This window comes from Cariama cristata, unplaced genomic scaffold, assembly GCF_000690535.1.
Source record: "Cariama cristata isolate BGI_N322 unplaced genomic scaffold, ASM69053v1 scaffold35539, whole genome shotgun sequence".
Lineage (NCBI taxonomy): Eukaryota > Metazoa > Chordata > Aves > Cariamiformes > Cariamidae > Cariama > Cariama cristata.
In genome coordinates this window covers 2005-16291 of record NW_009636938.1, presented here as the reverse complement: position 1 = coordinate 16291, position 14287 = coordinate 2005, and the positions used below count along the sequence as shown (strand labels likewise).

The 14287-nt window shown below is 39.6% G+C and overlaps 1 protein-coding gene across 1 annotated transcript in view; it reads right to left on the bottom strand.

Annotated features, from left to right (window-relative positions):
• Positions 1-2658: 2658 nt before the first annotated feature.
• Positions 2659-14287, bottom strand: part of FYTTD1 (forty-two-three domain containing 1) — a 12702-nt gene continuing 1073 nt past the window's right edge. The window contains exons 2-9 of the mRNA XM_009708117.1: positions 13150-13281; positions 9982-10127; positions 9062-9174; positions 8116-8212; positions 6116-6177; positions 5197-5271; positions 4240-4366; positions 2659-3148 (exon numbers count right to left, since the gene is read on the bottom strand). Of these exons, the coding sequence (XP_009706419.1) occupies positions 3053-3148; positions 4240-4366; positions 5197-5271; positions 6116-6177; positions 8116-8212; positions 9062-9174; positions 9982-10127; positions 13150-13281 (848 nt within the window). The 3' untranslated portion in view covers positions 2659-3052. The remainder of the gene's footprint in view (positions 3149-4239; positions 4367-5196; positions 5272-6115; positions 6178-8115; positions 8213-9061; positions 9175-9981; positions 10128-13149; positions 13282-14287) is intronic.

Below are 14287 nucleotides of genomic sequence, written 5' to 3'. Positions count from 1 at the left end.
ATGCGCCCGTCTTGACAGGACGCGGGGCGCGCACGCACGACAGCCCGCCCGCGGGTACAGGGACGCGCCAGAGCACCTCGTAAAAATGACCCGAAACTTCCTTTTCGGGTCTGATTTTTCCACTCACCTAGGATAATCTGGCGTGCGAGGGTGCCCGCCTCCCTTTGAACATGGCTGTAGTACCTGCACATCTCCTGCAATTCAGAAAAACTCTGGTTTACCCACCACGGTGGGATGCCACACCGGCTGCTCGGCTTTTGGGCGAGCGCTGCTTCGGTGCGTTGTCAGACCCGTTCCAGCAGCAAACCGAGGAGGGAACGCATGTATCTGAACTAGGTGGGAAAAGCACCAACCGCTTTGTTTTCTTCCTTGGTGTCATCAATCCTAAAAAGATCGCGCTCTTTGCAACGTCCGAATAAATGCCAGTCATGCTCTGGGAAAGCACCGATCTGCTGCTTACTCTGGAACCGCTGCGTGTCTGAACACCGCCTGAAGCTGGCAACCGTACAGACTTGAGCTGCTAACGAAGAACAAAGACTGTAGATAGCCAGGTGCCAAGACGCTCACCATCTTATCAAATGTATTTGCAGGCAATATTTTTTTCCTGCACCGCCAATTAACAGCAGCACTACCACTGCTCACGCAAGCCTCCTGCCATCACTGCGCTGGAAAAACACGGCTGTGGTCGTTTATCAGGGTGTTCATGCTGATCCTGTAATACAAGGTTTAGATTACAGCACTTCTTGCTAGCAAGACATGTCACAGCAATGTGAAAACCAGTGTTTGGGCTGACAGATTAGGGCATCTGGTACTAAACCACACCAAACCACTAAGTTAGACGGCGCTACTGAAAAATACATTAACAGCTGACACATTTAAATTTAAGTGAGGTTATACAGTGCCACACCAAGAAGTGCTTAATTTTCAGGATATTAAGCTGGGCAATGAATGCAAGTCCTCTTTAAATTAGGCTGCTTTTTGGTATATTCTTCAGAATGCTTAATAAGAATTTAATCATTAAGAACCCCTTGAAGGATATCATAAAATTCACATACCGAATATATTGCCCAGGTGGTTATAACAGGAACAAGACAGTATGAAACCTGTAACTTTTTATTTAAAAAAAAAAAAAATTAACAGCTTTAGAACAGATCAAATGTAATAACTTCTCCAAAAAATACCAAAAGGTACAGTGTAAAGCATCTTCTCATTAAATACAAACTAGCATTTTTTGATGCACTGCATCAATGTTTTGCATCTATGTTGATGCAAAAGAATTTTTTTGTTGCATCCTGTCACATGGAAAATGTATACACTGAAACAGGATGACTGACAACACTTTTATCTACTCAAAATCTAAGAGTGGGACATTTTTTCCAAAAAATATTTCCTACTAGTAATTAAGAAAAAAAAAATAATCTTAACACCATTACATTTAGTTTCCTTCTGCTAAAGTGTATTTTTCAACATAAAAAAATAAGGGTTTAAGTACTACATAGCATCAGGATGCACTCTGATTTTAAAACCATTATACAAACAAAAGCCCTTCTACTGTCAAATGCTCTTCAATGTTGAAGTTCCTGGCAAATGCTACTTAACTCGGAATTTTGAGATAAAAAAAGCAAGGAAACCAACTCTGTAGGAAGTCAAATGTAAATTTTTCAAGAACAATAAAAGGAATTAAACCTACTTCATACACCATAAACATTTCTGGATGCAGCAAGCCAATCATTCTCTTAACCTGACTGTACCTAAATCTCATTGCTATAGAACAGTTCATCAGTTCCTGGTCTGGAAGCAATTCTGAGCAGGTGCCTCAGTTTTAGGGATCACGTAAATTTAGATTGAGGATGCCCCAGTTGTTACCATCCTGCAGATTCTGATGCACAAAGCTAAGCTTAAAGCAAGCGAGTACATGCTCCTGCTTAATGCCTTACACATGCTGGTAAACTGAGGGCTTGCTTCCAGCAATGTTGCCTAGTTTCTGCCAGTTTCAAGATGTCTGACCACTTCTGATCAGCTTCACATTTTACCTCTCTTTGGTATATACAAACAAGTGCTATTAGATTGCTTGTTTCTGGCTGTTTGTAAGAGCCAGAGAAAACTCTCTGGGGCAAAGTATGCAAGATGAGAATCCTATGTCCGGGAGGGTAAGGAACTCTACCATGCAACTGATTTTCTTGTGAAAGTATTTATTCCTATGAAATTATTCAAAAAATGTGAAGTTATTGCATTAAGTTTGTGAAAAAAAAACTTACAAAAAGAAATAGAAAGCAAAAGTTTAAGAAAAAATAGGAGACAGACATACTCAATTTACAGAGGAGGATGATGAGCTTGAGCTATTTGTAATATAAATTATTCTCATACTGCCTGTGCAGTATTCCTCCAACATGATCTGAACCACTTTTAAGGATAAGAGTAGAATAGTCTCCATCCCAATTAAATATTTTGGGTCTCAGCTAACAGCTTTATTTGTGAAAGTGAGGATGCAAAACATTTAGTTTTCAAGAAAGGAAAAAAACTGAACTTCAAAAGCACAAAGAAGTACAACCAATGCTCCCATGAAAAATGCCGCTACATCACTATCAAAGTATTCATGGACTGAGGCTCTGTGCCAAACTGCAGTCCAAAGGAAAGTTCATAGGCAGTCCCTAAAAACCCTAAAATGGGGTTTGTAATGAAACACACAATCTTTACCATAACAGAGGGGTCAAAGAACAGATATTGAATGCTCCTAAATGAAAAAAACAACTTTTAAAATTCCTATTTGTGTTTTGGTTGCAAGACGAACCAAAATCAGTGTAATCAGCTGGGCAACAAAGTCTTTTCCAAACAGGTGACGGTGCCACTCCAGCGGATCAGTTTCCCCACTTTCCCCCTTCAGGGCATCATGTCTTTTACCATTCAAAGTAAAAGTAATAAAGATAGATAGCTCTGCCACCATCTTAGCAAGAAGTCTGGAGAATTTCAGTGATGTATGCTGTATTCTTCTGCTCACTTTTATCTCAGTTTCTTAGGTAGGTGGGATCAGGGCTCAAGTTCATCTGTGAGGTTAGCCCACTGTTACAAAACGGCTTCCTTTGTTCTGAGACAGCGCTGTTCTTTGTTCCTTCAGGATCCCAAAACGTTCATTCAACGTCATCCCTGTCTGAAAAATAATGTCACCACAAATGCAAAAGATGTTAGGTTAATCTAATCAAAGTAATGGAGACAAGAACAATTTTTCCCTCATTTTGTATCATCACATGACTTCTTAATTGCCTCACTTAGACTTAAAAAAAAAGTAGTTTAATTTGATTTTATCATTTCCCTCACAATTTAAAAATCAGATTGGACTATACATTAAGAGTTACCATTTCTCAGAATTCATTAAGAACATATGGTATACAATGCCAAGACTGAAAGTCTACTCAAAATATAGTAAGTTAAACCGAGGACAGACAGACTGAAAAAGGGAACTTTCACTACACATTTCCCCACACATATTCTATGCAACTTCAACAAATACAGCATTTTAATGACGTTAATGCATGTTGCTTTCCAGTCCATCCAGTTGAGGCAGTAGACTGGAGTCCAAAAGTTCAATTAATTTTACAATATAGTAGTAGACTACTTTTGACATACTGCTTATTCATGGAAGGAACAAATCCAGACCAATGCACTGAACCCATGTAGTTTTCTACAGCTGGCAGTAAGGAGCTGATTACAAGAACAGCACCTAACTCTGTCACCCTGTAAGAATTCATTCAATGACAGCACTAAGATTCCTGCATCACGTTGCCTGTCTTCATGAAACTGTGAAAAACTGCTCATCTTTCAAGCCTTTACATCATCACATTTGATTTTTTTTTCCTAGATGCGTAGCAAAATTGCCTTATAAATTCAGCTGTCAGGGTTCCATGCAGGTTACACAACTGAAAGCAGCTCATCCCTGAATTACGCACAGTTGCTAATTCAAGCACAGTAGGAACACCAGAAGGCTTTTAGAAAAATTCAACATTTTAAATCCCATTTAAAGTATGTGGGCATGCAAAACATGAACTAGAGGAACAAGAACAGTGAGTTCAGTTACTTGCTTGAAGTTACATAGCAAGTTAGTGGAAGAACTGGAAGTGGAAACAAAAAGTAGTCACTAGTTCCCTCTTTCTGTCACTAGTGAGCTAGGCACTGTCCTCCTAGACTCACTGACTTTTATCTGTCTTGAAACTACTTCCAGTTAAGGAAAGAAACTGCATTTACCTGTTTTCCAACACTATTAATATCAAACTGCAATGGAACCCCTTTGGGAATCTTCTTCTCTTCAGATTGGTCCCTCTTCATCAGAAATGGTGGCACAGGAGTACGAGTTAATCGTAATTTCTGGGAACTGTGAAAGAAGAATGTTACAAAGGACCCAGTGAATGTGTGTTTTATGCAATAACGCCTTAATTCTGATAGAGGTATGAATTTTTCCTCCAGCCATTTGATCAGGCTGGCTGAATAGCTTGAGGGCACAAGTTCAAGGAGGTAAAAGTCAGGCAGAACTACAGAAGGTTAGCATTTGTTATTGTTATCAGACAGCAAGTGTCCTGACAGGAAGTGATCTTATCTTTTGTCTCTCAATCCTACTGACAAATGCATAATTTGTGGTTAAATATTCCCATATATATAAAAAATAAGAATTGGTACAGTCTTCCTTACAGATAAAATGCTACTAATGAAAAAAGCTACTCGAGAGATTTTAGAAATAAAACACCTCGTAAAACACCAGTAGCATCAACTTCCCAAAGACAAATACAGCAATGCTTTCTTTAAGCACAACTACTCTAGCAGTATCTTTATGAATCAGGAAGGAACTATTACCATCACTCATCAACTAGATGCTCATTCATTTTCATTCAGATAGGGGAGGAAAACAGCTGCAATGTGGTCTGATTTGGAAGAGGAAGACAAGGTGAAAACCTACCAGCCGAACACTCTTCAACTCTATACACCACAGCAAGCTTCTAACTGGGAGATGCCTTGTGAAATCTGGCTGTGATATTACTCAAACATAGCTCAGAAATACTCAGAAAGGGGACAGATTTAAAAGTCTTCACAAGAAGCTGTGACCTTGAAGTCATCTGAAATACTATCTGCAAGGAACTTGCTAAATGGCTCACAGAACAGCGATTCCAGTTATGTTAAGAACATTTCAGAACTTTTTTAAAAACTCACATTGGGTTTATGATCGCTCCTGGGTTATCAATGGACACAGTCAGAATCCCTCCACTTGTGGTGGAAGTTCGCCATCTAGTTTGAAAATGCAGAAATCACTTACAAAAACTGCAGAAATTTCAGTCAGGGTATCTTTAAAAGTATGTCCAGAACACTGGCTAGTAAAGAATGTACAAGCTTTCAGAATACAGGTCAATATGAAGACCACATGCAGTCAAACAATCTACAAGAAGCTTGACTACTGATTCTTGTATCTTTTATATTATCTAAACCTATTCAGGTGAGCGCTAGATCACATGCTGGCAAGATGTACCAGAACTACAGCACTGACTCAAACGTTTACTTTTTAAAAACGTTCCCTTGCCACAGATGGGGCCAAAATGGTCCCCACAGCAAATCAAAAGAGGTGACAGACTGCAGGTCTGTGGCATACGCTGCTTACTCAGCCTGTTGTGTTACCACAACCAAGCTGCAAAGAGCCTAGGAAGCACAGAACAGTGTAGGAAGATTACACGGAGGGAGAGCAGAGTGTCCACCTTGTGACCTGCCTTGCTTATTTTCAAACTGTTTCATGTATATTAAATAAAAAGGACATTACATCCAGAGCTCAGCAGAACACTAACGTTTGAATTTTTCTTCCAGTCTATGCAGTATACACAAGTGGTAGAGATTAGTCTGATCCTCTGAAGCTACCACCTTCCCCCTCATTCCTGCAAGTGTCTTATACAAATGAACTCCTCCTGGTTAAATTAGAAGATAGTTTAGGAAACAACTGAGAATAGGGGGATGATCGCTGTCACCCAGTTAATACGCCTACAGGGAAAAAAAAACCCTATTAAATTATCATAGCTGGGAAGCCAGAATTAAAATGAGAATCATATGACTAATCAAACTGAAGTTTTCCAAACTAAATACTTACTGTCGAGTTCTCTTTGCTGTCTGATTATCAAGGTCATCTGTTGACTGCACTTGAGCCTGCACCTGAAAACACATCGATACAGACATGGGATTTGAACGCTGTTTCAATTCCCATTGTAGCAGCTGGAAATACAGCAGTTCAAACCCAGGACTTTAAAGCTGTTTGTACACTCTGCACAAACAGGGCTGTACTTTCAGAGGGACTTCAAAGATAACTATCCTATTAGCTTTGTAAGACATTGGAAAGAAATTACTTTAAGAACACAAAATGATTTAAATGAAGTTGTCAATGACAGTAACTTAACCCATAAATCACAGAATCATAGAATGGTTTGGTTGGAAGGGACCTTAAAGATCATCCGGTTCTACCCCCCCCTGCCATGGGCAGGGACACATTCCACCAGAAAAGGTTGCTCAAAGCCCCATCCAACCTGGTCTTGAACGCTTCCAGGGAGGGGCCAGCCACAGCTTCTCTGGGCAACCTGTGCCAGGGCTTCACCACCCCCACAGTGAAGAATTTTCTCCTAATAGCTAACCTAAATCTTCCCTCTTCCAGTTTAAAGCCATTGCCCCTTGTCCTATCACTACATGCCCTTGTAAAAACTCCCTCCCCACCTTTCTTGTAGGTCCCTTTAGGTATTGCAAGGCTGCTCTAAGGTCTCCCTTGAGCCTTCTCTTCTCCAGGCTGAACAACCCCAACTCTCTCAGCCTGTCTTCACAGGAGAGGTGCTCCAGCCCTCTGATCATTGTGGCCTCCTCTGGACTTGCTCCAACAGGTCCATGTCCTTCTTGTGCTGGGGACCCCAGAGCTGAAGGCAGTACTGCAGGGGGTCTCACCAGAGCGGAGTAGAGGGGGAGAATCCCCTCCCTCGACCTGCTGGTCACGCTGCTTGGGATGCAGCCCAGGATACAGTTGGCTTTCTGGGCTGCAAGCGCACATTGTCAGGTTACGTTGAGCTTCTCGTCAACCAACACCCCTGAGTCCTTCTCCTCAGGGCTACTCTTGATCCATTCTCTGCCCAGCCTGTATTTGTGCTTGGGATTGCCCCGACCCAGGTGCAGGACCTTGCACTTGGCCTTGTTGAACTTCATGAGGTTCACATGGGCCCACTTCTCAAGCCTGTCAAGGTCCCTGCAGATGGCATCCCTTCCTTCCAGCATGTCAACCGCACCACACAGCTTGGTGTCATGAAGAGATGGAAAACATTTTTGAGGACTATGTTAGCAAACATACACTTTACCAAGATACACCAAAATGTTACCAGGCCAGTAGGAAAAACCTCGCTAGTTCCTAATCTGATCAATGTTAACATACATAACATCTAGTATGCCACTAAATCCCACTGCTGTTTTAGAAGACTTTGGTTTTGTTTTTCTTCCTCCTGATCCTGTCTGTAATTCTGCAACCCATGTGGATGGAAGACAGCAGCTACCTACAGTCACAATGATGGCAGACGTAGAATGAAGGCACAAATGAAAACTGAGAACATCACTATTGTTCACTGTACACTCTCTATTCTCTTCTATTCTCTTGATCTTACTCAAAATAACTAAAAAATCCTTAAGTAAAATAATAACTAAAATAACTAACCACAAAATAACTAAAATGAAACAAGACAAAAACCCCCAAACATCATCAGTTTCTAAAACATGTTTCTGGTCCATCCTTCACCCGAAGACAACTTTTGAAAGCTGCACAGCACTTTCTAACATTTCTAACACTTTTAAAAGGAAAAATGAGTAGCTTGCGACTACCCTCAAACACTCTGACAAGTTCCATGCCCCTCAGAACAGTCCAGCTACACTGAAACAGAAGCAAGACACTTGGTTACAGTACTGAAGAAAACAAGTACATTTCCTTAGAAGAACCTGTGCCTATTTCCCAGTCCACCTGAAGTTTCTACTCAGATCTGATATTTGAAGGTGATTCATTAATATCAGTGTTTTAGGTTAGCTTAGAACCTGTGGCACAATTTTGTTGTTTTCAGTAATTTTTATTACCTTCAGGCCCCTTCTAAACAGGAAAGTTGCTTGACGAGTGTCTTTCTGCTGATTTAGTTTGTTTCCAATTCTGGCAAAGGCAGATGGCATGTTATTCCTGTAAAATTTATTAAAATATGGTTATCAAAGGCTCCACAGGTAACATCTTAGAGAGATGACTATGAAAGTCAGGAAAATGCCCAATACATTCCTAAGGACATCTGCAGTGCTGCTTGTTTGAGGCTGAACACTTCAGTTGCAATAAGCTTCTCACTCACTAGGAACAAAACATGTTACTCAAATGGAGAAACCACTTGTGTTACATAGAAGCCTAGAACTCCTATGTCACAGCAGGACAGTATGATTATTAATTCTGCTTTTTACTTTGCTCAGTATCCTCCATCACTTTAAACATTTCTGGTTAGATGAAAAAGGGGAGCAGTCTTGGTTGTAAACAAACTTTCTTTATACATGTTTCCACAATAGAGTCATACAGTGAAAATTTTCATCATGGAGACCAGTTAAGATGCAGTTTACATGACATGTTAATTCCAGGACAAATAAAACATGCAATAGCTTCCATGAAACTGAAGATGGCACCAGCTTCCACAAAGGCATTTTATTTAGAAAGTTCACTAAACCATGGCTATCACTTCAAAGCTACTGAAATCCATGTTGGCCATCTCTGTATAGGCTGCCTACGATTTAAATGAAGGCAGAATACCAGGTGCTCACAAACAGAGGTACTTCCTGAGTGCTCTACACAGTAATAAATACCCAGCTTTGTATTGAGACCATGTTTGTCCCACGCTCAGCTTCCAGATTTGTAGAACTTCATACACACAGTAGTCTTGACCGTATTACTACAGCCAGTACCTACTGCTTTCTCTTGGACTCAGTCCTGTCAAACAAGGCTCACTATGGAATGTTGTCAAGAAGAGTTCAGAAAGCAGACTTGGTATTTTACCTTCTGTTTAGCAGGGCAGGCCTCCTCAGGGCTGGAGCTTGTTTTCTCTGCATTTCAGATTGTCTCTGCAGGTTTGTTTTCTTTTTCAAAACTGGATAATTCCGCTGTGCATTCTTAAAAAACAATAAATATGTATAGCATATATGCATACTGTATACACACAAACACTTTTCCTTCAATTTCCATTTACAAACTGCATATAGAATACATCAGGTTTGGCCTATCTTTCACAGTCTAGTATAATTTCAAAAATATCTTCTACACTTTCATGAATCCTATATTGCTCTCATTACCAGGCAAAAAAAAAAGAGGGGGGAAAAAAAAAAAAGCAGACCGTAGCAGTTACTTTTTGATTCCTGTATCTCCCTAAACTGACAAAACACACATTCCACACGTCTTTAAAATTACTCTTCTTCACAAATCTAAAAGCAATCCCCATCCTACAATACTGAATGAGACAAAGCAGGCAACAATGCACCGGAGGAGCGCAGAAGAGGGAGCCTATTGAAGGAATTAAGTATTTTGCAAAAACTTCCATTTTTGTAACAGGCACATGCTCAACACTTGTACGTCAGCTGAATCACTGGTTTGTAACAAGGAATGCAAAGACAAGAACTACTAATAAGCGAGCTTTTCTTGTAAAAAATAAAGTAACTACCTCCATACTTGCACAAAACATACTTCCGTCCTTCAATTTTCATGACTTGAAACCCAATTAAGTGATAAAAACCCCCAACTTTCAAATCTAGCCATTAACTACCCCCTCAAAACAAACAAGAACTCAGCTAAGACATCCTCAATTTAACAAAAGGTTGTACCAGATGTCTTCATTTTATATTTCAGTAGCACGGTTCTGAAGCCATTGCATTTCATTTTTTTTAATCTGTTCTTGAATGAACCACTAGAATTGCATTAATTACCTTCTCACTAAGTGGCTGTCTGTTCAGAGGACTAATTCCTTTGCGTGAACCCATTGCTTTCTTGGCTGCCAAGCCAGTTATAACTCCGTAAGAACGCTTCTTCCCTGCAATCTTCTTTCTGCGTCCCAAACGATTTTTACCATAACCTGCAACAAGCATGAAGAGTTCAACGATTCTTATTGAAAGAAAAAGCTTATTGCTTTAAGATCCTATGCAGGCAACGCAAGTTATTTGGCTGTACACTACAAGCCTTAGAGCAGAAGCTGTCGCTACACTTGAAGACAATTTGGTCATTCAGTTATTTCAGCAGGTCTGGCCCAAGTCCTAGCACAGCAATAATCAGTTTCTCATATAGATCACAGTTTTGCTCTAGTTCACTGCATTAATTTCTGTTGAAAATTTGTTATTTGACATGTCTACAGGGACAACTTATAGTAATTCTGGCATAGAAAACTACCAAAATACTCCAAAATGGAACTTGATCAAGTGCTGAATAATATAAAATCAAACCAAAAGACCCCAGCTCTCTACTCATTCAGCAAACTTTAAATTACCAGTTTAATTAAAGAAAAGGAAAAGCTTATTTATTTAGACCAGTGGTTGCCAAGACATGACTTAAGAAAAAAGAACATAGCAATCGGCCCACAAAATTCTATTAAACACTGTATGAATTACATCACATTTAAAGTGTTTTCAGTTAGAAGTCTGCATGGCAGTCTGGATGAAAGTGAGAATTGAAAGTACCGTTTGAATATAAAAGCCTTTTAAGTCTGAGGTCTGTAGTACAAACATCTCAAATCTCCAGTTACAAGGGTTTGATTAACCCTATCTGGAGCCATTTAGCTTCATGCTTTGAATACAGACCATGCTTCAGTTTTATCCCCAAGTATCATCCCCTCTAGAACCTCAGACTGCAAGATAAATTTAAGACTAAGGAGTCAGCTCTACAGCAACAGACACATCTAGTTTTGACATATCGGACTTCAGAGCATCGATTACAATAAATGTGTGCTTCTTCATGAGACAGGAGCCATCATAGGAAGCAAGCCATCGATCAGAACCCAGCTTAGATAAATTTGCTTTGGTGAAACTGCTATGTACCCATATTTTGTGGATGGTTAGCAAATGCTCTTCCTTTAAATAGAAAAGCTGAGAAACAGGGTTATTTAGCCTGAAAGGGACCTCATGAGCTCTCTGGACCAACCTCTGCTCAAATAAATGACAACCTCAAAGTTAGCTCAGGCTGCACAGGGTTTTGTGCAGTTGCATTCTGTGTATCACCAAGGACAACTTTTATTCAAATGAACAATGCTCTTCTCTCTGTTTCTCCCTCCAGAAGCTGAAAAGAGTCCCAGCTCAAGTTCCTCCCTTCCTTCCAGAGAGTTTGGCAGCCACTTCTAAAACCACAAGGAACTGAATGCTGTTGATCATTTGTGGTTTCTGTAGCTGCCCACAAACAACAGAGGATTTGCTACTTATCAGAATAACTTCAATGGCAACGTAGCAGCAATACATCTACTGGTCATAAGCTACTAATAACTAGAATGCTCAGAGAACTATTTAATGTTACCTTCTGCTCCAAAAAAAATATAAAAGGTTTGCTTTCAATGGGAGAAAATGTGTGGAGCTGTATAGGAGGGAGCAGTTAAAGCTATTCACAATGTTTCAACATGTCAGGAGTCTGGCAATTTTGCAAAAAACAAGTTTGCTTTTTCCTAGACCAAGGGCAGGCAAGGAGGGAAGGTTCCAAGAGAGAAAACTAACTGCCAAGATAGCTGTATTTAGATATTTGTATTTGCAGCTCAAGTTCCTCCTAAAATTCTAAATTCTAATACTTGCTCCTTTTCTGCCCTTTAGACCATAAACAATTGCATTTGACAACTGTGGTCATAAACAGAAGCCTAGATGTTTGATAATCTACAACTTAAATTCACTTACTCTTCACCTACACAAATATTCTTATAATTGGGCTGAGTGATGTAAAAGATTTTCCTGCACTGTCACGAATTTACTACAGATGCACTAGTAACACTGTCATGTTGGCCTGTATAAAAAGCAAAACTCCTCTGAGCCCTGAGCACCACTGCATTCCACTGATCCCCAGCAACATTTGGGTCTAAGATGCTAACGATGAGCTGCTGCTACAACAAACATTAAGCAAGACAAAGACAAAATGGGGATCACTGTGAATACACCAGACAGATATGTATTTTGTTTTAAATGAATGCTACTAAACAAAAAATTGCATGTATTAACTCAAATATCTAATTAGCTTGTATTGAGGTGGTAAGCTTTCTGATTAGACAGTATTTTTCTGTATTTTGATCATCCAGTGCTAAAAGGTACTTTTCAAAACTAAATGTAAGCAAACCCCATCCATACTTCATGCAGGTGCTGGCCATGTACTGGACTAGAACATATGAATAATTTTAGATTATGGCTCTTGTTTATCAAAAAAACCCGACAGTTACTCAGGGAATCCACAGTAAAGCTGTTACCGTGCACTGTTCCTCTCTTCACCCCCTGCCTATATGATTTTTTCCCCCTTTTCTATTTCACTGTAAAATCACTGGCTTAAGAAGGATGACACGGTACTTTCTTTGCATCCCAAGCTCTTAACAAGAAAAGCCAACTCGTTCAACACTCCGCACTATCCATTTATATACCTCAGAGCCAGCATTACAGTCCATAGTAACAGCTATTTTGGGGAGGCCTACTAGGAGAATTCTACCTAGCAAATATAAATGTGCTGGCTCTTTTGCACAAAGCTCTGAGCTTTGGCAATGCCTCCACTTTTCCTAATATACAGGCTTTGGCATAAGCACTCTTTCTATCCATCTCTGAGAAGGGACAAAGTATCAATACAATTTCTAAAATTAAAATAAATTAAAATAAAAAAAATCAGAAAGAAAGCTAATCCTTCCTTGAGTCAAAAAGTCCTGCAAGCACCTAAGCTCCCTATTGGCCAAACATGTCAACGACTTTCTCACACTGAACCAGAAACAAAACCAAACATAAACGGATGACAAAGAACTGAATTATAATCAAAACTGTCTGTGACACTATTTGAAATACACCTGAATTGACCACGTCGATCCATACATTTCATTAGGTCACATTTCAGCTCAAAAAATATTGCACAATCCACATTATGTTTGACATACACACCTTTCTGCTGTTGGATTCCCCACTTGGAGCCTGGTGTCCTGAACTGTCGAGTTCGATTCTGCTGAAGCCCTCTTTTCATTTTGGGGGAATATTGCTTTCTCTCTTCTTTCTTGTTCAGTTTAATTATATCATCTGTAAGAAGAAAATAAAAGGAAAATGTGACATACTGCAAACATATTCTAGGCCTGAAGAAAAAAAACCCTAGTAGCTTGGAGTCATGGGAAACAGACCAGTTAATCTTGCAAAGCCAGCACATACAAGTTAAAGTTCCAGAAATATTCTCGCTATAAAACATCCAGTCCCTGTTAGTCTTACAGTACTTACTTTATAATATAATGCCTTAGCAAAAGAGAAGCAGTTGCATACATCCAGAAAATCCAAGAGCCTTGAAAGGTCGTGGCATTAAGCCCAGCACTACATTTTAAATTTAATGACTCCATTACTTTTTGTATACCATTAAAGAAAAGGTAATCCCATCTCACTCTCAGATTTTGCAGATTCCAGACAAAATGTCAATGCAAGCCTTAGTTCTTCCATCCTAAGTTACTTAAGAAAAATCACACAGAGAGAACTCAGCCTATCAGTTATCTTCTATGTTCACTGAGGCTGAGATGATGGGAGAAAAGCAAGCAAAGCTTCCCTCCCCAGGTATCTGCAATCCAAAGCAATCATCTAATCTATTGTCCAGGGACACAATGTTGAACAAATTATTAATTGGTTTAAGAATATTTGTAAGGCAATAAATTGATGAAAAGCAAACAGCAGGTCTGTCAAGTGCACATCATGCCACACCAGTTTGATTTCCTTCACTGATCTTGTAGCAGGCTCAGGAAATAAGAGTAAAGCAAGAGTTGTGGCATGCTTTTATTTGACTGTTAGCTTGTTTACACAAACACCATAAAGACAAATGTAAAATCATGTTTATTGCATCTAGATCATGACAGCAAAACTGATAAAAATGTTGTTTCAACAAGGAGCTACCACAAACACGTGGACATCCTTTTGCGAGGGACAGATGGGAACCAGGTTACTGTGTGTAGCAGAGTGCAAATGGACTCGGATGGGGTAAAACAGAGAAAACAGCATTAAAAAAAAATAAATATCACAACATTGTTATCCAATATTTTGTATCCTGCTG